At 38.1% G+C, this 18,213-nt stretch overlaps 2 protein-coding genes across 6 annotated transcripts in view; both read right to left on the minus strand.

Moving 5' to 3' along the window:
- Window positions 1-18,213, minus strand: part of FANCM (FA complementation group M) — a 75,599-nt gene that overhangs the window by 34,816 nt on the left and 22,570 nt on the right. For 4 of the 5 annotated variants that reach the window (XM_023222667.2, XM_023222665.2, XM_023222669.2 and 1 more), the window contains 5 exons: window positions 16,611-16,743; window positions 15,796-15,921; window positions 12,220-12,306; window positions 8,436-8,620; window positions 2,287-2,493 (listed from right to left, as the gene is read on the minus strand). In XM_023222667.2, coding sequence (XP_023078435.2) covers window positions 2,287-2,493; window positions 8,436-8,620; window positions 12,220-12,306; window positions 15,796-15,921; window positions 16,611-16,743 — 738 coding nt within the window. The remainder of the gene's footprint in view (window positions 1-2,286; window positions 2,494-8,435; window positions 8,621-12,219; window positions 12,307-15,795; window positions 15,922-16,610; window positions 16,744-18,213) is intronic. The other variant, XM_023222666.2, reaches the window with a different exon arrangement.
- LOC111549509 (heat shock protein HSP 90-alpha-like) lies at window positions 12,412-15,482 on the minus strand. Its single transcript, XM_023222670.3, is given in 4 exon segments — window positions 12,412-13,664; window positions 13,667-14,010; window positions 14,012-14,954; window positions 14,957-15,482. Coding segments are annotated over 4 exon segments (2,193 nt in total). The 5' UTR covers window positions 15,288-15,482; the 3' UTR covers window positions 12,412-13,089.

The raw sequence follows: 18,213 nt of genomic DNA on the forward strand, positions 1-18,213 counted from the left end.
TTTTTTTTTTTTTTTTTGAGACAGGGTCTTACTCTGTCACCCAGGCTCTGGAGTACAGTGGTGTGGTCAGGGCTCACTGAGCCTCAACCTCCTGGGCTCAAGCGATCCTCCCACTTTAGCCTCCTGAGTAGCTGGGACTACAGGTGTGGACTACCACACCCAACTAATCTTTATTTTGTAGAGATGGGGTCTCCCTGTGTTGTCCAGGCTAGTCTTGAACTCCAAAGCTCAAGTGATCCTCCAGCTTTAGCCTCCCAAAGCGCTGAAATTACAGGCGTGAGTCACTGAGCCCAGCTGTCTTGAATTTTAAAACCTATCAGTAAACTGTTAGACTAACCTTTAATGAAAATCATTTCAGGCTGGGCGCGGTGGCTCATGCCTATAATCCCAGCACTTTGGGAGGCCCAGGCAGGCAGATCACGAGGTCTGGAGTTCAAGACCAGCCTGGCCAATATGGTGAAATCCCGTCTCTACTGAAAATACAAAAAAAAAAAAAATTAGCCGGGCATGGTGGCACACACCTGTAGTCCCAGCTACTCAGGAGGCTGAGACAGGAGGATCGCTTAAACCTGGGAAATGGAGGTTGCAGTGAGCCAAGATCACGCCACTGCACTCCAGCCTGGATGACAGAGCAAGATTCCTTTTGTTTTTTTTTTAAAAAGAAAACCATGTCAAAGTCCATAATTACAAAAGCCCACCTTAGCAGTTATACTGCAGAAGTAAATCTATCTTTGTTACCTTGCTGTTTTTAAAAGAGGTTGATATTTACATAGAAGTGTAAGGTTGTCTCGTGCTTTTTTTTTAAACTATTCCCTTATTTCAGTTTGTTCATCTTTCTACACTTCGGTTTCCTTCTCTGTATACAACAAAAGCGTTACTCCCCTTACAGGGTGCTGACAGGATTAAATACAATAATGAATCTGAAACTTGGAACATTACACAGCACAATGTAAATACTGAGTAAATGTGGCCACTGTTACTATTTTACAGATAAGAAACCTAACAAGTGAATGGAGAGGTTAAGTAACTCAGCTAGGGAGTACAATTAAAACCCAATTCCACTCACTGATATTATATGGCCTTTTACCAAACATTTCATTAGGATCATTTTATAGATAAACTAGATGTTATATATGAATATGCTATAATCACATGAAAAGTATTAGAGAAAGAATTCATTTTTCAGGATGATTTTAAAGAGTATATAAAATATTTAAAATCAGTTTTTTTTTTTCTGGAGATGGAGTCTCACTCTGTTACCCAGGCTGGAGTGCAGTGGCAGGATCTTGGTTCACTGTAACCTCTACCTCCGAGGTTCAAGCGATTTTCCTGCTTCAGACTCCCAAGGAGCTGGGATTACAGACATGCACCACCACACCTGTCTGGTTTTTGTATTCTTTTAGTAGAGATAGGGTTTCACCACGTTGGCCAGGCTGGTCTCGGACTCCTGACCTCAAGTGATCTGCCTGCCTCGGCCTCCTAAGGTACTGGGATTACAGGCGTGAGCCACCATGTCCAGCCGAAAATCAATTTTTTAAAATTATCATAGCTGTTAAGGAGACCTTTAATGTGAATCTATATATTCGGCCGCTATATAGTTACAAATCTATATATTTGTAACTAGTCTCAATGAGTTACAAATCTATATATTTGTAACTAGTCTCAATGAGTTACAAAAGTTAGTTAATACTTTAGTGTAACAAACACAAAATAATATTTTATATAACATCTTATTTAGAAAGGTCTGTCACTCAAGATTGTATGAATCTAATTAAAGTTCCTTATCACTTAGAATAGGCATCAGCAAACTTCCATAAAGGGCCAGAAAGTAAACATTTTGGGTTTTTCAGGCTTCATACTGTCTCTGATATATATTCTTTGTTTCTTACTTAGTCAGTTATTTTGACAGCCCTTGAAAAGGAAAAAATGATTCTCAGTTTACTATAGTTCAGAAAGAAAAGTAAACTAAACACAAAGCATAGGCCTTCTTTAGAAGCACAGGAAAATAGTAAAACAAAGTAATACATATTGGTTTTTGGATCTAGGTATCTCTGAATTACTACTTACATATTAAAAATGTGTTTCTTTAGATGGATAAAAATTAGGAAACTGAATCCAGTCAAAAACTCTCCTAGTTACAAGATAGAATCCAATACAAAGGGGGGAAAATAAACCAAAACTATCTACAGAGTGTTTGGATTTGGAATGCTAACATGTTGATATTCACCTTTGGGCTATATTTCTCAAATTTCAAGTGTCAAATTGTGTTTCTGCAGCTCTACTTACACGTTCCTCTCGTCCTTCAGAAAGGATAACAACTATCCTGCCTTGACGTTTACGGCCAGTTCTACCCATTCGTTGTACAAGACGAATTGGGCTCTTCTGGGAATCAAAACATATTATAAGATCAACTTCTCCTATATCCAAACCTTCTTCACCCACACAGGTAGAAACCAACGTGTTGTAACCACCATCACGAAACTGTTTCACTACCTAAAATAAAAATGATTGAAAAATAACTACCTGCAAATATAAGAGAACTGTAGATCAAAGCATATTTTTCCCCACTCACCTGAAAAATAGTAAAATCAGATTAAAAATCAGCCTCAAAGCTGGCCACAGCTCATGCCTGTAATCTCAACACTTTGGGAGGACAAGGCAGAAGGACTGCTTGAGTCCAGGAGTTCAAGCTCAGCCTGGGCACACAGAAAAACCCTGTCTCCATGAAAAATAAAAAAACTAGCCCAGCATGATGGTGCATGCATGTAGTACTAACTACTTCGGAGACTGAGGCAGGAGGATCTCTTGAGCCCAGGAGTTCAAGGCTGCAGTGAGCTATTACTGTGACACTGTATTAACATCTTATGTAACATCTTATTTAGAAAGGCCTGTCACTCAAGATTGCAGCACAGTATGAATATAATTCAAGTTCCTTATCACTTAGAATAGGCATCAGCAAACTTCCATAAAGAGCCAGAAAGTAAATATTTTGGGTTTTTGGGATGTATTAAGTCTTCTCATAAACATTTCGGTTGCACTGGTCCAAGGATTTTCCTTCAATATGGAAATCCTCAGAGTACAAGGAGAAACAATGCTCATGATTAAACATTAAGACTCTAGCCTAGGCAACAGAGTAAAGCCTTGTTTCAACAAAACAAAACAAAAAAATCAGCATGAAGGGTAGTACAGAATAGGAAAAGAAGCAACCAACTGGCAATATAAGCCAAAAGAGATTATGGTAAAATAAACAGTTCTAATTATTTTGCTTTAGTAATGGTTGTGATGTCAGAAGGATTTGTCCACAATTTAACAGTTTGTCACTGAATGAGAAAAACCAGAGTTTATTTTTTAGCACCACAGAAAGGGGAATAGGGCAGGTAAATAGCCTACAGCAATCACTCCTATTTATCATATCTTAGACCTAAATGTATATAGTTTTATCTGAAATCGGTTTATAAATATTTCTGATAATATTTGTAAGAATGATGTATTATTCTTAGAAGTCATATCTTACCTTTTATACTACCATTCCAGGATTTCTCTGATCAGTTTAATGAAACCTCAATAGCATGAGGAGTTAATGAAAAAGTTAATGAACGGCCAGGCGCGGTGGCTCAAGCCTGTAATCCCAGCACTTTGGGAGGCCGAGACGGGCGGATCACGAGGTCAGGAGATCGAGACCATCCTGGCTAACACTGTGAAACCCCGTCTCTACTAAAAAATGCAAAAAACTAGCTGGGCGAGGTGGCGGGCGCCTGTAGTCCCAGCTACTCGGGAGGCTGAGGCAGGAGAATGGCGCAAACCCGGGAGGCAGAGCTTGCAGTGAGCTGAGATCCGGCCACTGCACTCCAGCCCGGGTGACAGAGCCAGACTCTGTCTCAAAAAAAAAAAAAAGAAAAAGAAAAAGTTAATGAAACATTTTCTAAAAGTCCCTTAAGCCTTATAAACTTAGTTCTCAAATGCTCTGAGCCTCAGTTTCTCCAAACAGACCAATACCAACATTGCAGGTTTGTGTACAGTAGAGTGTTGGTGGTGGTAATTAAATGAGATAATGCAACATCAAAAGCTGAATTAGCTGATAAATAATGATAGCTACTATGTGCAAGGGCACACTATGAGGCAGGTAACATAAGAAGTACCTTATACATTAGTTTCTACTGCCAACGACCCTATGAGGTAGATATCATCATTGCATTTTATTAAACAATCTGAAAATCTGAAAAGTTAAGCTATTTACCTAATGTCTCACTAATAATCATCAGCATTTGAATGTTGGTGTCTCTGACTCCAAAAACCTAACTTAATCTATAAGCTAGTTTTACTGTTAAAAACAACAACGTTAAAAGTAGGATAATAAATATAAATGTATCATGTTAAGTCTTCTCATAAACATTTCGGTTGCACTGATCCAAGGATTTTCCTTCAATATGGAAATCCTCAGAGTATAAGGAGAAACAATGATCATGATTAAACATTAAGAGTAATTCATTTCCTTTGGAATTTGTAATGACATTAAGCCAACCTGCATCTAACATACAAAAGCAGATGTCCTTTTTGCCCAGATTAAAAAAAAAAAAAAAAAGACCACAGTGCTAGATACATTTTTTAAAATTCTTAATGTAATTAACAGATTAATAATGTCAATTTTCTTTTTAGTTAACATGTATAAACTAAACCGTTACTTCCATGCTTAAGATTGACATTAATTTGCCACTGAATATACACTTCCATGAACCTTTTCCACAAATTCAAGACATATATTCAATTGTTTATCCAATATCTCTGCTTGATGTTTAAAAGACTGCTACTGAGAATGTGCTCCGTGAACTGTCTATTATGGGTGCCTGTCCAAAAACTGTTTATTACTGGCTGACAAAAAGATAAGTAAAATAACTGAAAGTAAGGGTTTAGAAACTTGAAAGAGTAATTTTGTTGGCAGACTCTAGTAATATTTCAAAAATTGGACTTGAACTTTATTTTTCATTAATTTTACTTTCTAATATTTCATTTTTATTGTATTGTTCAAAAGTATCAGTATGTGATGTAGTAGGGGAAATAAACTGGTCCTCTACCAGTTTCAATAGTTTGAAAAGCATTAATCTGAGGGGCATGTCAAAGTTAACTCATCTAAAACCAAGCTCCTGATATTCCCTAATTCTCCTGCCTCAGCCTAATTCTCCTGCCTCAGCCTCCCAAGTAGCTGAGATTACAGGCACCTGCCACCATGCCTGGCTAATTTTTGTATTTTTAGCAGAGAAAGGGTTTCACCATGTTGGCCAGGCTGGTCTCAAACTCCTGACCTCAAATGATCCGCCTGCCTTGGCCTCCCAAAGTGTTAGGAATACAGGCGTGAGCCACCATGTCTGGCATTTCCTGCAGTCTTATTCATCTTAGTTAATACCAGCTCCTTTCAGTTGCTCAGGCCAAAAACCTTGGAGTCATCCTACAGTCAGACTTCACATGCCTTTATCTCTTATCCCACTCTAATTTGTCAATACACCATCAGCTTGACCTGCAAAATACATTCAGAACTTAACCACTTCTCACCACTTTCCTTGTTACCACCCTAGTCCAAGTCACCACCATCTTCAGTTTAAATTGTTATAAATCTCCCAACTGACTGGTCTCTCCACTTCCACCCTTACCTCCCTACAGTTTATTCTTCAGACAATAACCAGTATGATTTTTTTCTTTTTCTTTTTTTGAAACAGGGTCTCACTGTGTTTGCCCAGGCTAAAGTGCAGTGGTGTGATCTTGGCTCACTGCAGTTTCAAACTCTGGGCTCAAGCATCCTCCCTCCTCAACCTCCCAAGTAACTGAAGCTACAGGCACATGACACCACACCCAGATAATTTTTGTATTTTTGGTAAAGATAGGGTTTCACCATGTTGCCATGGTTGGTCTCGAACTCCTGACCTCAAGAAATCTTCCTAACTTAGCCTCCCAAAGTGCTGTGATTGCAGGCATGAGTCACAGTGTCCAACTAATTCTTTTAAAATATAAATCAGGCTAAGACCATCCTCTGCCCCAAACTCTCCAAGAACTTCTCATCTCAGTCACAGTAAAAGAGAAAGTCATTAAAATGGAAATGACATACAGGGCCCTAAAGGATCTCACCCTCCCACGTCTTCTGACTTAATATCATGTTTCTAAATAAACGGACAATGTACAATTAATTGCCTGCAAGCTCATTTCAAAATAAAACAGCTGTTATGAAAGCAATCACATGTAGGAGTAATAAAAAAAGTTTTTACTTTGGCATACATTAAAATATTATTGATATAAATGAGTAAATGATAAAGTCAGTAAAATCAATAAGGTTCTTACGCTGCCTGACAAGCTCAGCAAATAATGACTTTAGGTAATACTGAAATTGATCAAAGATCGGATTGAGTACTGTGGGTATTTCAAATAATGAAAATGCTTGACCTCCAAAGCAAAAATCCAATTCATTTTTCATTCATACATAAATGTTAAGAGTAGTAATCTGGACTCGGGAAGGGGAACATCAAACACCGGGGCCTATCACGGGGAGGGGGGAGGGGGGAGGGATAGCAACGGGAGTTATACTTGATGAAAATGACGAGTTGATGGGTGCTGACGAGTTGATGGGTGCAGCACACCAACATGGCACAAGTATACATATGTAACAAACCTGCACGTTATGCACATGTACCCTAGAACTTAAAGTATACTAATAATAAAAAAGAAAAAAAAAAGAGTAGTAATCACCCAATAGATGCCTTAAAAATATGTATAGTCTGACTTGATGATGGGCAAAGGTATTATTTTCAGATTCAGGAAGGCACTCCCCATCATACTCAGTCAGCTTAAACAGACTCTTCTCGGTGTAGTGAGGGCAGGTATAAAAGGTATTTAAAGAATACCTGACCATGGCTCACGCCTGTAATCCTAGCACTTTGGGAGGCTGAGGCGGGCGGATCACGGGAGGTCAGGAGATTGAGACCGTCCTGGCTAACACGGTGAAACCCTGTCTCTACTAAAAATATAAAACCTTAGCTGGGCATGGTGGCGGGCACCTGTAGTCCTGGCTACTCAGGAGGCTGAGGCAGGAGAATGGCGTGAACCTGGGAGGCAGAGCTTGCAGTGAGCCGAGATGGCACCACTGTATTCCAGCCTGGGTGACAGAGCAAGATTCTGTCTTAAAAAAAAAAAAAAAGAAAAGAAAAGAAAGAAAAGAATACCTGACCAACATGGTGAAACCCTGTCTCTACTAAAAATACAAAAAAAAAAAAAAAAAAATGAGCTGGGTGTGATGGCGGGCGCCTGTAGTCCCAGCTACTCAGGAGGCTGAGGCGGGAGAATTCCCTGAACCCGGGAGGTGGAGCTTGCAGTGAGCCAAGATCAGGCCACTGTACTCCAGCCTGGGTGACAGAGTGAGACTCCATTTCAAAAAAAAAAAGAAGACTACTTCCCGGCCGGGCAAGGTGGCTCATGCCTGTAACAAACATTTTGGGAGGCTGAGGCAGGCAGATCACCAGAGGTTGGAACTTTGAGACCACCCTGGCCATGATGGTGAAACCCCATCTCTACTAAAAATACAAAAATTAGGCAGGCGTCGGTGCCTGTAATCCCAGCTCTCTGGAGGCTGAGGCAGGAGAACCTGTAAGGTGGAGGTTTCAGTGAGCCGAGATCATGCCACTGCACTCCAGCCTGGACAACAGAGCGAGATTCCATCTCCAAAAAAAAAAAGATAACTCATCTACTAACATCTGCAGAATCAAAAAAGAATCTATCAAAATGAATTAGAAATTAAAGAGATATCTAATTGGCAGTCACTACTCAAGTATAGACTTACACAGTTAATTTATAAAAAGCTGCACAGATTTTATAAAAATCAATAACGTAAAATTTCCCTCAAAACCTCACAGCACTTAGAAAATGAATGTTCTCTTACTTAGAGGATGAGGCTATCTTAAATACTATCATGGTTTCTTCTGATTCCATTTTTAAAGTAAGATTTTTAAATAAATAAAGATAGGCTAATTATTTGTTTAGAATAAATTATTAAAGTGACTTAACATAAATAGTAAACATTTATTGGTGGCTCTACAATAAGATCTCTTTTAATGCTTACGACAACCCTGTGATGTATGTTTACAGACAAGGAAAACTGAGGAAGAAGAAGTAAAGAAACTTTTAAGTGGTGGTCATGATTCCAACCCAGGTAATATAATTCTAGAGCTTTTCTGCTTAACTTTTATACTTTATATTACTTTAAAAAAAAGAAAAGTTCCAAAACCACATAAAACATTTGTTATCATCTTTCAAAATATGCTTATTTTTACTTACATGTTTACTATAAAATTCTTTTTAAGTAGCTAGTTGACCAATGAGTTAAAACTAACAAAAAAAGAACAAGTGCAAAGTTAATCAATCTTATTTTTATTTTCATAAATTCCAAAAATAATTACCTCCAGTTGCTCCTTCTGGGTAAAACCCTTCGTGCTTTTCCCTGAGGCATGGCCGACAAAAGTCATTACTCTAATAATTGGCTGATGCTGTGAAAGCATTTCTGCAATTTCTTGAACACTATCTCGAAATGAAGAGAAGATCATAACTCGGGTCTCATCACGTTTCTTTTCAGAAGTGTTTTCAGCTACATATATATATATAAAAACTGTAATTACAACTTTTTACAAAGCATTTAGACAAGAACTAGTTCAAAAGACAAACCTGAAAGTATTATGCTAACAAATGATAATTCTTTCAAAAAAATAATTTAGCTGGATGTGGTGGCACACACCTGTAGTCCCAGCTACTTGGGAGGCTGAGATGGGGGAATCAGTTGAGCCCAGGAGTTCAAGACCAGCCTGGGCAACATAACATAGCAAGACCCAGTCTCTAATAAACAAACAAATAAATAAATAATTTCAAACACCTTGAAATTTTACTTTTTTTAAACTATATTCTCTATTAATTTTAATAATTGTAGTTTGTTATTTATCATTGGCTGTCATAAAATAAAATCCTAAACAAATCAAATATGAATTATCTGAATCACTTTTAACTAGTCCTTCAATTCAGGTATAATGGCTATCATTTCCCTTTACCTTCTAAGATAGCCAGAAGCACAGAATTATGTAGCTCCCCCTAATTTAATAAGTCTTCCCTTTCCTTTCTGTTCACTAAAGGCAATGTCTTAATCCACACCATGCATTCTGTCCTCAAATCTACTATACTTTCAAATTCTCCAAACTGCAGAATATACCCTTCAGTGAATTCCAAAGCTGTTCCCAATATGCCTGTGCTGGGGGGCAGGTGGGGTAGGGGGGTGGCGGACAGTAGAATGCACTAATAAGAACATGATCTTTGTGGCTGGGCACTTAATTCTCTGGGTGATTGGTGATCATGGTAGTTATTTAAGCTCTTTAAGCTTTAGTTTCTTCATATCTAATATGGATTGATGTATACATGAAACAGTAAATGTAAAGTATATGGTTTTGCACTTATAGTAATTGGTTAATTATTGCATATTGTGTGGGGTTTTTGGTTGTTTGTTTTTATTTTTGAAACAGGGTCATGTTTGGTCACCTAGGCTGGAATGCAGTGGCACCATCACGGCTCACTACAACTTCGACCTCTTGGGCTCAGGTGATCCTCCCACCTCACAGTCTGAGTAGCTGGAACTACAGGCACATGCCAGCATGCCCAGCTACATTTAACATTTTTTTGTAGAGACCGGGTTTTGCCATGTTGCCCAGTCTGGTCTCGAACTCCCGGGCTCAAGAGATCTGCCCACCTCAGCCCCCCAAAGTGCTGGGATTACAGGCATGAGCCACCACATCCAGCCTCTAATGATTTTTATTATCTTAATCATCATATGTGTTCCAAGGACTGCACTAAGCATTTTATGTATGTTAACTCATTCAATCTTCACAACTCCTCTAAGGAATACATGACTTATTAAATATAAAGTTAATTTACAATACAAAAGCAAAACGTAGGACTTGAAGCAGCTGTTCCAAGTAAAATTATTCTAAACAAACTTCTTTTAATTCATCATTGCATCAAGCATCAAGCCTCTGTATGTGACCAGCTCCTGAATGAATTGCTGCTTTCATCACAAAACCTACATCTCCTTCAATCTGTCACAGCCTGCCTTTTTACCCTCATTCCACTAAAGCTCCTTCCAGCAAAATCATCAATAACTTCCATACTGCCAAGTTCAATGGACACTTTTTAGTTTAACACACTGTACTCTTTCCTTCTGAAATAGTCTCTTTCTTCAGCTTCTCTGACACTTTACTTGTCTAGTTTCCTCCCCAAGCTCCTTAGTGGCTTTTTTTCATCCAAACTTTGTTGATGTTCTTCAGAACTCCATTCTGCACCCTCTTCTGTCTGTCTCTAAACTGTTGTCCTGATAATCACATCTATTCCTGAAACTTTAAATATTACCTGTATGCTGATAACTTCAAAATGTATTCACATATATGTAAGTATGTAAAAACAGCACCAACCATTCTTCTGAGATCCAGATTTGCTTATCTAATTTTAGGTGTCTCAAAAACATCTTAACGTGTTTGCTCTTTCTTTTGTTATTCTTTTTTAATTGACAAAAGTTGTACATATTTAAGTTGTACAATATGTTTTGAGATGTCTATATACATTGTGGAATGGCTAAATCAAGCTAATTAACATATGTATTACTTCACATACTTATCTCTACATTTTTCACTTTGCTCGTGTAATCATTTGCAAACATGTACACATAAATGCATATACCCAGCTAGATTCCTTTTTCCCTTTTTTTTTGAGATGGAGTCTCACTCTTGCCAGGCTCTTGGCTCACCGCAACCTCCGCCTCCCAGGTTCAAGAGATTCTCCTGCCTTAGCCTCCCGAGTAGCTGAGACTGCAAGCATGCACCACCACACTCAGCTAATTTTTGTATTTTTAGTAGAGACGGGCTTTCACCATGTTGGCCAGGATGGTCTTGATCTCGACCTCGTGATCTGGCCGCCTCGGTCTCTTACAGTGCTGGGATTACAGGCGTGAGCCACTGCACCCAGCCAATTCCCTTTTTTCTTATACCATATGTCTAATCCACCAATAAATACAATAAATAAGTTGGCTCCAATTTGAACATATATCTAGAATCTATTTCCCAGCACCTTGACCACTATTGCCTTGATGCACACATTATGTGTCATCATCCAAGACTATCATAATAGTTTTCTAAGTTATCAATGTCTATGCTCCACAAAACTACCAGAGTGATCCTTAAAATGTCGTATCATTCCACTGCTACAAATACCTCTCTTTGGTTTTACAAAGCACAAATACTCAGAAATTAAAAACTAAAGTCTGATATTATCTGGATACCTTTCATCTATACCGCTTGTAGCCTCAGTCACACTAATCTAACCACATTGGTCTGTTTAATCGTACCAAGCACCCTACTGCCACCTCAGGGCCTTTGAATCCGCTATTTTTACTGCTTAGAATTATCTCTCCCCCAACCTCCAAAACTCACAAGGCTTCCTCCCTTATCTCCATTATCACTTTAAATATCCCTCTACAGAGAAGCCTTCCATAACCATCCTATATAAAACAGCACTCCTCTCTAACTCTCTTTCTCTCCTAATCTACTTTACTTTAATCTTCTACTGTACTATATATTGTTTTACTGTCCACTTCCTTTATATTATCCCAAGCTAACTTATATAGTACCTTATTCTTAACATTCCCACCACCACCCTTGCCCTAACCCTTCCAAAATTTCTCAGAGCTTTTTAGTATTCATTATCTAGAGTAATTAAAAGCCCATCTTCTCCATAAGAAATGTTAGAATAAACTAATAAGTTTATAAACTAATAAGTTGAAGTTTTTTGTTTGTTGTTTTATTTTCGAGATTATTTATTTTGAGTTTTGCTCTTGTAGCCCAGGCTGGAGTGCAATGGCACAATCTCAGCTCACAGCAACCTTCACCTCCCAGGTTCAAGCGATTCTTCTACCTCAGCCTCCCAAGTAGCTGGGATTACAGGCATGCGCCACCATGCTTGGCTAATTTTTGTATTTTCAGTAGAGACAGGATTTCACCATGTTGGTCAGGCTGGTCTTGAACTCCTGACCTCCCATGATCTTCAGCCTCCCAAAGTGCTGGGATTATAGGCATGAACAACCACACCCGGCCATAAGTAAAGTTTTACTTCTTGCAATAACTTTGCCTTGCCTTAAAGCTACTAAACATGACCTACCATTCCATGACTTGAAGTGTTCAATTACAACTTCTTCTAATTTCTTTAACTTTGGATGACCATAAACAAATTTTTTATTTTTATCTCCTAGAAAAAAACAAAAATATCAATTAAAAAAAAATTTTTTTTCCATATGCAATTACACTAGTGTATATTAAAGTTATCTTTTCCAATGCATATGTTGGACTTTATTTCTTTTTTTTTTTCTTTTAACTCATCTGTATTTGTTACAACTTTAAGCAGAATGTGACTCGAGCACTACATTTCCATCCACAAGACTTGAGTTATTTTTGAACAGCTTTATCATATGCTTAGGTAGCCTTATAACTTTGCTCCTCCAAACAATACTTTTCTTTGGAAAATAAGCCCTGTGGAGAGTTGCTTCCATCAAGTTGCTTCAGTTTAACCTATTTCTAGAGGGCTAGTACATGCACAATTGGCAACTACAGGGGATGAGAAGTTCAAAAAGTAGATCCTACAAGATGTAACAAATACTTTTCTAAACATCCAGGTATATAACTCAAGAACACTTCGATAACAAGATTTGGTCTACTCAGAAATCCGGCTTGACAGCTAAACACTTTAGACCACAAAGTTAACATGTTACATACATCTTACAACACACGTTACCCCAATCTGTTAAAATAAACCAATGTGAAACTAAAAAAGCATTACTAGCTCTGCTTTAGTGCCTAAGGTACCACAGCATCACTTAGAAATAGACAGAAATCTTATCTTCCCCTTAAAGTAGTTGTTGTCATGCCATACAGACTTTTTAATATTAACAAAAATAAAGAAAAACATCCTTGAAAATATATTATCAGAAGAATTGTAGAGTATTGAACAGGTAAGTCATCCCTCAGCCAGAGGTTAGTCTACTTCTTCCATGTGTGATGTGTCGTCATCTCCTTCGAGGGGCGGCATTTCTTCAGTTACAGCTGCACTGGTATCATCAGCAGTAGGATCATCTTCATCAATACCCAGACCAAGTTTGATCATCCTGTAGATCCTGTTGGCATGTGTCTGGGGATCTTCCAGACTGCAGCCAGAGGACAGGAGTGTAGTTTCGTAAAGCAAGATGACCAGATCCTTCACAGATTTGTCGTTCTTATCAGCCTCTGCCTTTTGCCTTAAGGTCTCAATAATGGAATGGTCAGGGTTTATCTCCAGGTGTTTCTTTGCTGCCATGTAACCCATTGTTGAGTTGTCTCTTAGGGCTTGAGCTTTCTTGATTCTCTCCATGTTTGTGGTCCAGCCGTATGTGCTTGTGACAATACAGCATGGAGACGTCACCAATTGGTTTGACACAACCACCTTTTCAACTTTTTTCTCCAGTATGTCTTTCATGATTTTGCAGAGGTTCTCAAACTTTGTTTTTTTCTCTTCCTATTTCTTTTTTTCTTCTTCATCCTCTGGAAGTTCCAAGCCCTCTTTGGTGACTGAACTAATGTCTTCCCCTCAAATTCCTTTAGCTGTTGGACACGGTACTTATCAATGGGCTCGATCATATAGATCACTTCTAAGCCATGTTTCCGAAGACGTTCCACAAAGGCTGAGTTAGCTACCTGGTCCTTGGTCTCACCTGTGATATAATAGATATGTTTCTGGTTTTCCTTCATTCTGGTGCAGTAATCCTTGAGAGAAACCATCTCATCACCAGAGGCAAATGTGTAGTACCTTAACAGCTCTGAAAGCTTCTTCCGATTTTGTGAGTCTTCGTGTATTCCAAGCTTTATGTTTTCAGAGAACTGCTCATAGAACTTCTTGTAGTTCTCTTTATCTTCCACCAGTTAAGAGTTCTAAGCATTTTTTGACCAAATTCTTCCTGATAACTTTCAAAATTTTGCTTTGCTGCAACATCTCACGGGATATATTTAGAGGGAGATCCTCCGAGTCTACCACCCCTCTAATGAAGTTCAGATATTCAGGGATTAGCTCCTCACAGTTATCCATGATGAAAACTCTGCATACATACAATTTGATGTTGTTCTTTTTCTTTCTGTTTTCAAACAGGTCAAAAGGAGCACGTCGTGGGACAAATAGAAGGGCTCTGAATTCCAACTGTCCTTCAACTGAAAAATGCTTCACTGCCAAGTGATCTTCCCAGTCATTGGTCAAGCTCTTGTAGAATTCTCCGTACTCCTCATTAGTAATATCGTCGGGATTTCTGGTCCAGATGGGCTTTGTTTTGTTGAGTTCTTCTTGATCGATGTACTTCTCCTTAATCTTCTTTTTCTTCTTCTTGTCACCATCCTTCTTTTCTTCTTCTTCCTCATCAGAACCAACATCTTCAATTTCAGGTTTGTCTTCAGACTCTTTCTCTTCTTTTTCTTTTTCTTCTTCTTTGTCTTCTTTTTCTTCAGCCTCATCATTGCTGACTTCTTTATCACGTTCCTTCTCCACAAAAAGAGTAATGAGATATCCAATAAACTGAGAATGTTTCTTCACAATCTCCTTTATTCTTCATTCCTCCAAGTACTCAGTTTGGTCTTCTTTCAGGTGTAGGATAACCTTTGTTCCACGACCCATAGGTTCACCTGTGTCTGTCCTCACTGTAAATGATCCCCCTGCTGAGGACTCCCAGGCGTACTGCTCATCATCATTATGTTTGGTGATCACATTTACTTTCTCAGCAACCAAATAAGCAGAATAAAAACCAACACCGAACTGGCCAATCATGGAGATATCTGCACCAGCCTGCAAAGCTTCCATGAACGCTTTGGTCCCAGACTTGCGATAGTACCAAGGTTATTGATCAAGTCAGCCTCGGTCATCCCAATTCCAGTATCCACGATAGTGAGGGTTCGATCTTGTTTATTTGGTATCAGATTAATATGCAGCTCTTTCCCAGAGTCTAATTTACTGAGATCTGTCAAGTTCTCACACCGGATTTTGTCCAATGCATCTGATGAATTTGAAATTAGCTCTCTCAGAAAGATCTCTTTGTTCGAATAGAAAGTATTGATAATCAGTGACATCAACTGGGCGATTTCTGCCTGAAAGGCGAACGTCTCAACCTCCTCCTCCTCCTCCATCGGTTGGTCTTGGGTCTGGGTTTCCTCAGGCATCTTGGCTAAGAGGCTGCAAACGTTCCACGGCACAGCAGCACCAAGACACTGAAGCAACTCATGTTGGACTTTAAAAAAAATTTTTTTTATTTAAACCAGAGGTAACATCTAGGTAGCACATAAGTCTTACTGTAAAATGAACTTTGAACTTCCATAAAAATTTCATTCTGAGAGAACCTAAACAGGAACCAGCAGCAAAGCAAAAATATATTTTAAACTATAAATCAGGTTTTGACAGTTCTGAAAATTTTCACTACCAACTACTAACATCTGTTATATGTTTAAAGTTTATCAACTTGTTTAAAGTTTAAACATTGCTTAAAGCATATAAACTTTAAACTTGTATATATTAATCTTAACTTTAAAAATGAAATAGTTACACATTTAACAGATCTGTTGCTACAAAATACAAATAATTATAGACATTTGCATCAAAGGAGCAAAATTTCAAAATTAACTGTGATTAAGAAACACAATGCAATACATAATTTTAAAAGAAAAACCAGACCTTGTTGGATAGCAGAAACACCATCTGCTGAAGTACTACGTGTATGGGCAAACATACACTCTAGATGATTATAGAGCTTCATGAAGTCTTCATTTCGGCCAAGTTCATTTTTTGACCGTGTCATCCCTTCAGAAATTAAGAAAAGGTTTTCCAAATAAATAATAATAAAACTGATAAAATGTATTATTTGTTAAAAAGAAATTAAACTTTAGCAATGCATGTAAGTTTTTCAAGTGTAAACATGAAAACCAGCAACTTTTTGCAGTTCTACATTCATGTATGTATCAATGAATAGTTTCCTTTTCTCCAGGAATTTATTAAAAACAAAGAAACATGGCCATTTGTTAATTATTCCAGTGCTTTTTAAATCATTTTTAAGTAATCCAAACTCTTTGTCTTTTTGTTTTGGTTTTTTTGAGACAGTCTCGCTCTGTTGCCCAGGCTGAAGTGCAGCAGCATAATCTTGACTCAAGGCAACCTCCGCCTCTCGGGTTCAAGTGATTCTCCCGCCTCAGCCTCCTGAGTAGCTGGGATTACAGGTGTGCACCACCACACCCGGCTAATTTTTGTTTTTTTTTTTTTTTTCAGACGGAGTCTCACTCTGTCCCCCAGGCTGGAGTGCAGTGGCCGGATTAGAGATGGGGTTTCACCATGTTGGCCAGACTGGTCTTGAACTCGTGACCTCAAGTGATCCACCCATCTCGGCTTCCCAAAGTGCTGGGATTACAGGCATGAGCCACTGTGCCCAGCCCTTCAATGTCTTTAGCCAAAATAATACATGTCATTATTTCTTTAAATAATTTGATATAATTTACCTTTAGTTCCATCCATAATTCCACAAAGGAAGAAATATAATGATCTCATTCCCATTTGCTGCAATAATTCATAACCATGATATAAACTAATACAAATAGCAAACTCTCCCTCGATTACGCCTTGTTGTATTCCCTAGAAAAACAGCATATGTCAAATTTAACCAGAGAAATAAATGAACATACATGCTCCATGCCCAAGTTGTCAAGCCATAGTCAGTGTAACATTTATAATATAATCCAAATGATCATAATAATCATTCCCTTCTACACTGCTATAACTGACTGGTTATTAAATGTCATCTTGCAGGATGTTGCTATGGAAAGGTACCAATGTATTTTTTATGTAAAATCTGCCCCTTTATTTTTTTTTCTTTAATTAAACAGGAAACTTACATTTTAAAAATAAGTAAAGGAGAAAAAAATTATACTGTTTTTCTTTACAGGTAAATTAATTGGCAGTATATAGATATATTTGTTCTTTCAAAATTATACAGTAAGCATCTACTACATGTCAAGCACTGAGCTAGATACAATGGAAATGGAAAATAAGTTAGATATGGCCTATCCTCATGCATGTTACTGGCAAAAGTACAAATATTTAATCAGACTGTTTTAATGCCAACATTTAATACCAAGTTTAGGTGCCATGAAAATATCTGACACTGAGCCCCAGAAACTATTCTAAGCACATTACTTGCACAATTCACTTAATCTTAGTATCTAGCAGGTAGCTACCATTGTTATGCTCATTTTACAGATGAGGAAGCTCATACAAGCTGTAAGTAGCAGAACCACTATTTAGACCCAGGAATTTTGGCTAAGAGGCCTTGTGCTTTCAACCGCTACTCTCATGGAAAAATGAAGGACACATTCCTTTATGGAAGTCCATGGTATGTGTATCTATCTGATAAGATAGTTTTTAAGGAGAGCATGGAGAACATATTCTAATTATTTCCTTTGAGATGAAGACTACTGTTTTCTAACATTTTTAGTAGCATTTAACCTTTGGACCTAGTTTGACAGATATTTTCCTATCCATTTGTTTTTTTCCAATGTATGTTAGAAACAAGAAGCTTGCTGTGATGCTTCCTTTAAACTCTGGTATTGAGAATAAGAATGCTCTGTGTCTAAAATTCAGTTACAATCTACCCTCTTATGGCCTTGCAACTTTACAAAATAAATGGACTTAAAGACAAATTCTTCATTAAAAGTTAGAAAGAAAGGTTGGGCACTGTGGCTCACATCTGTAATCTTTGGGATTACACTCTAGGAGGCCAAGACAGGCCGATCACCTGAGGTCAGGAGGTTGAGACTAGCCTGGCCAGCATGGTGAAACCCTCTCTCTACTAAAAATACAAAAATTAGTCAGGCATGGTGATGCGTGCTTGTAGTCCCAGCTACTAGGGAAGCTGAGGCATGAGAGTCACTTGAACCTGAGAGACAGGTTACAGTGAGCCAAGGTCATGCCACTACACTCTAGCTTGGGCAATAGAGCGAGATTCTGTCTCAAAAAAAAAGAAAGAAAGAAAAGAAAGGAAAGAAAAGAAAAGAAAAGAAAAGAAAGAAAGAAAGAAAGAAAGAAAGAAAGAAAGAAAGAAAGAAA

This window comes from Piliocolobus tephrosceles, chromosome 6, assembly GCF_002776525.5.
Source record: "Piliocolobus tephrosceles isolate RC106 chromosome 6, ASM277652v3, whole genome shotgun sequence".
Lineage (NCBI taxonomy): Eukaryota > Metazoa > Chordata > Mammalia > Primates > Cercopithecidae > Piliocolobus > Piliocolobus tephrosceles.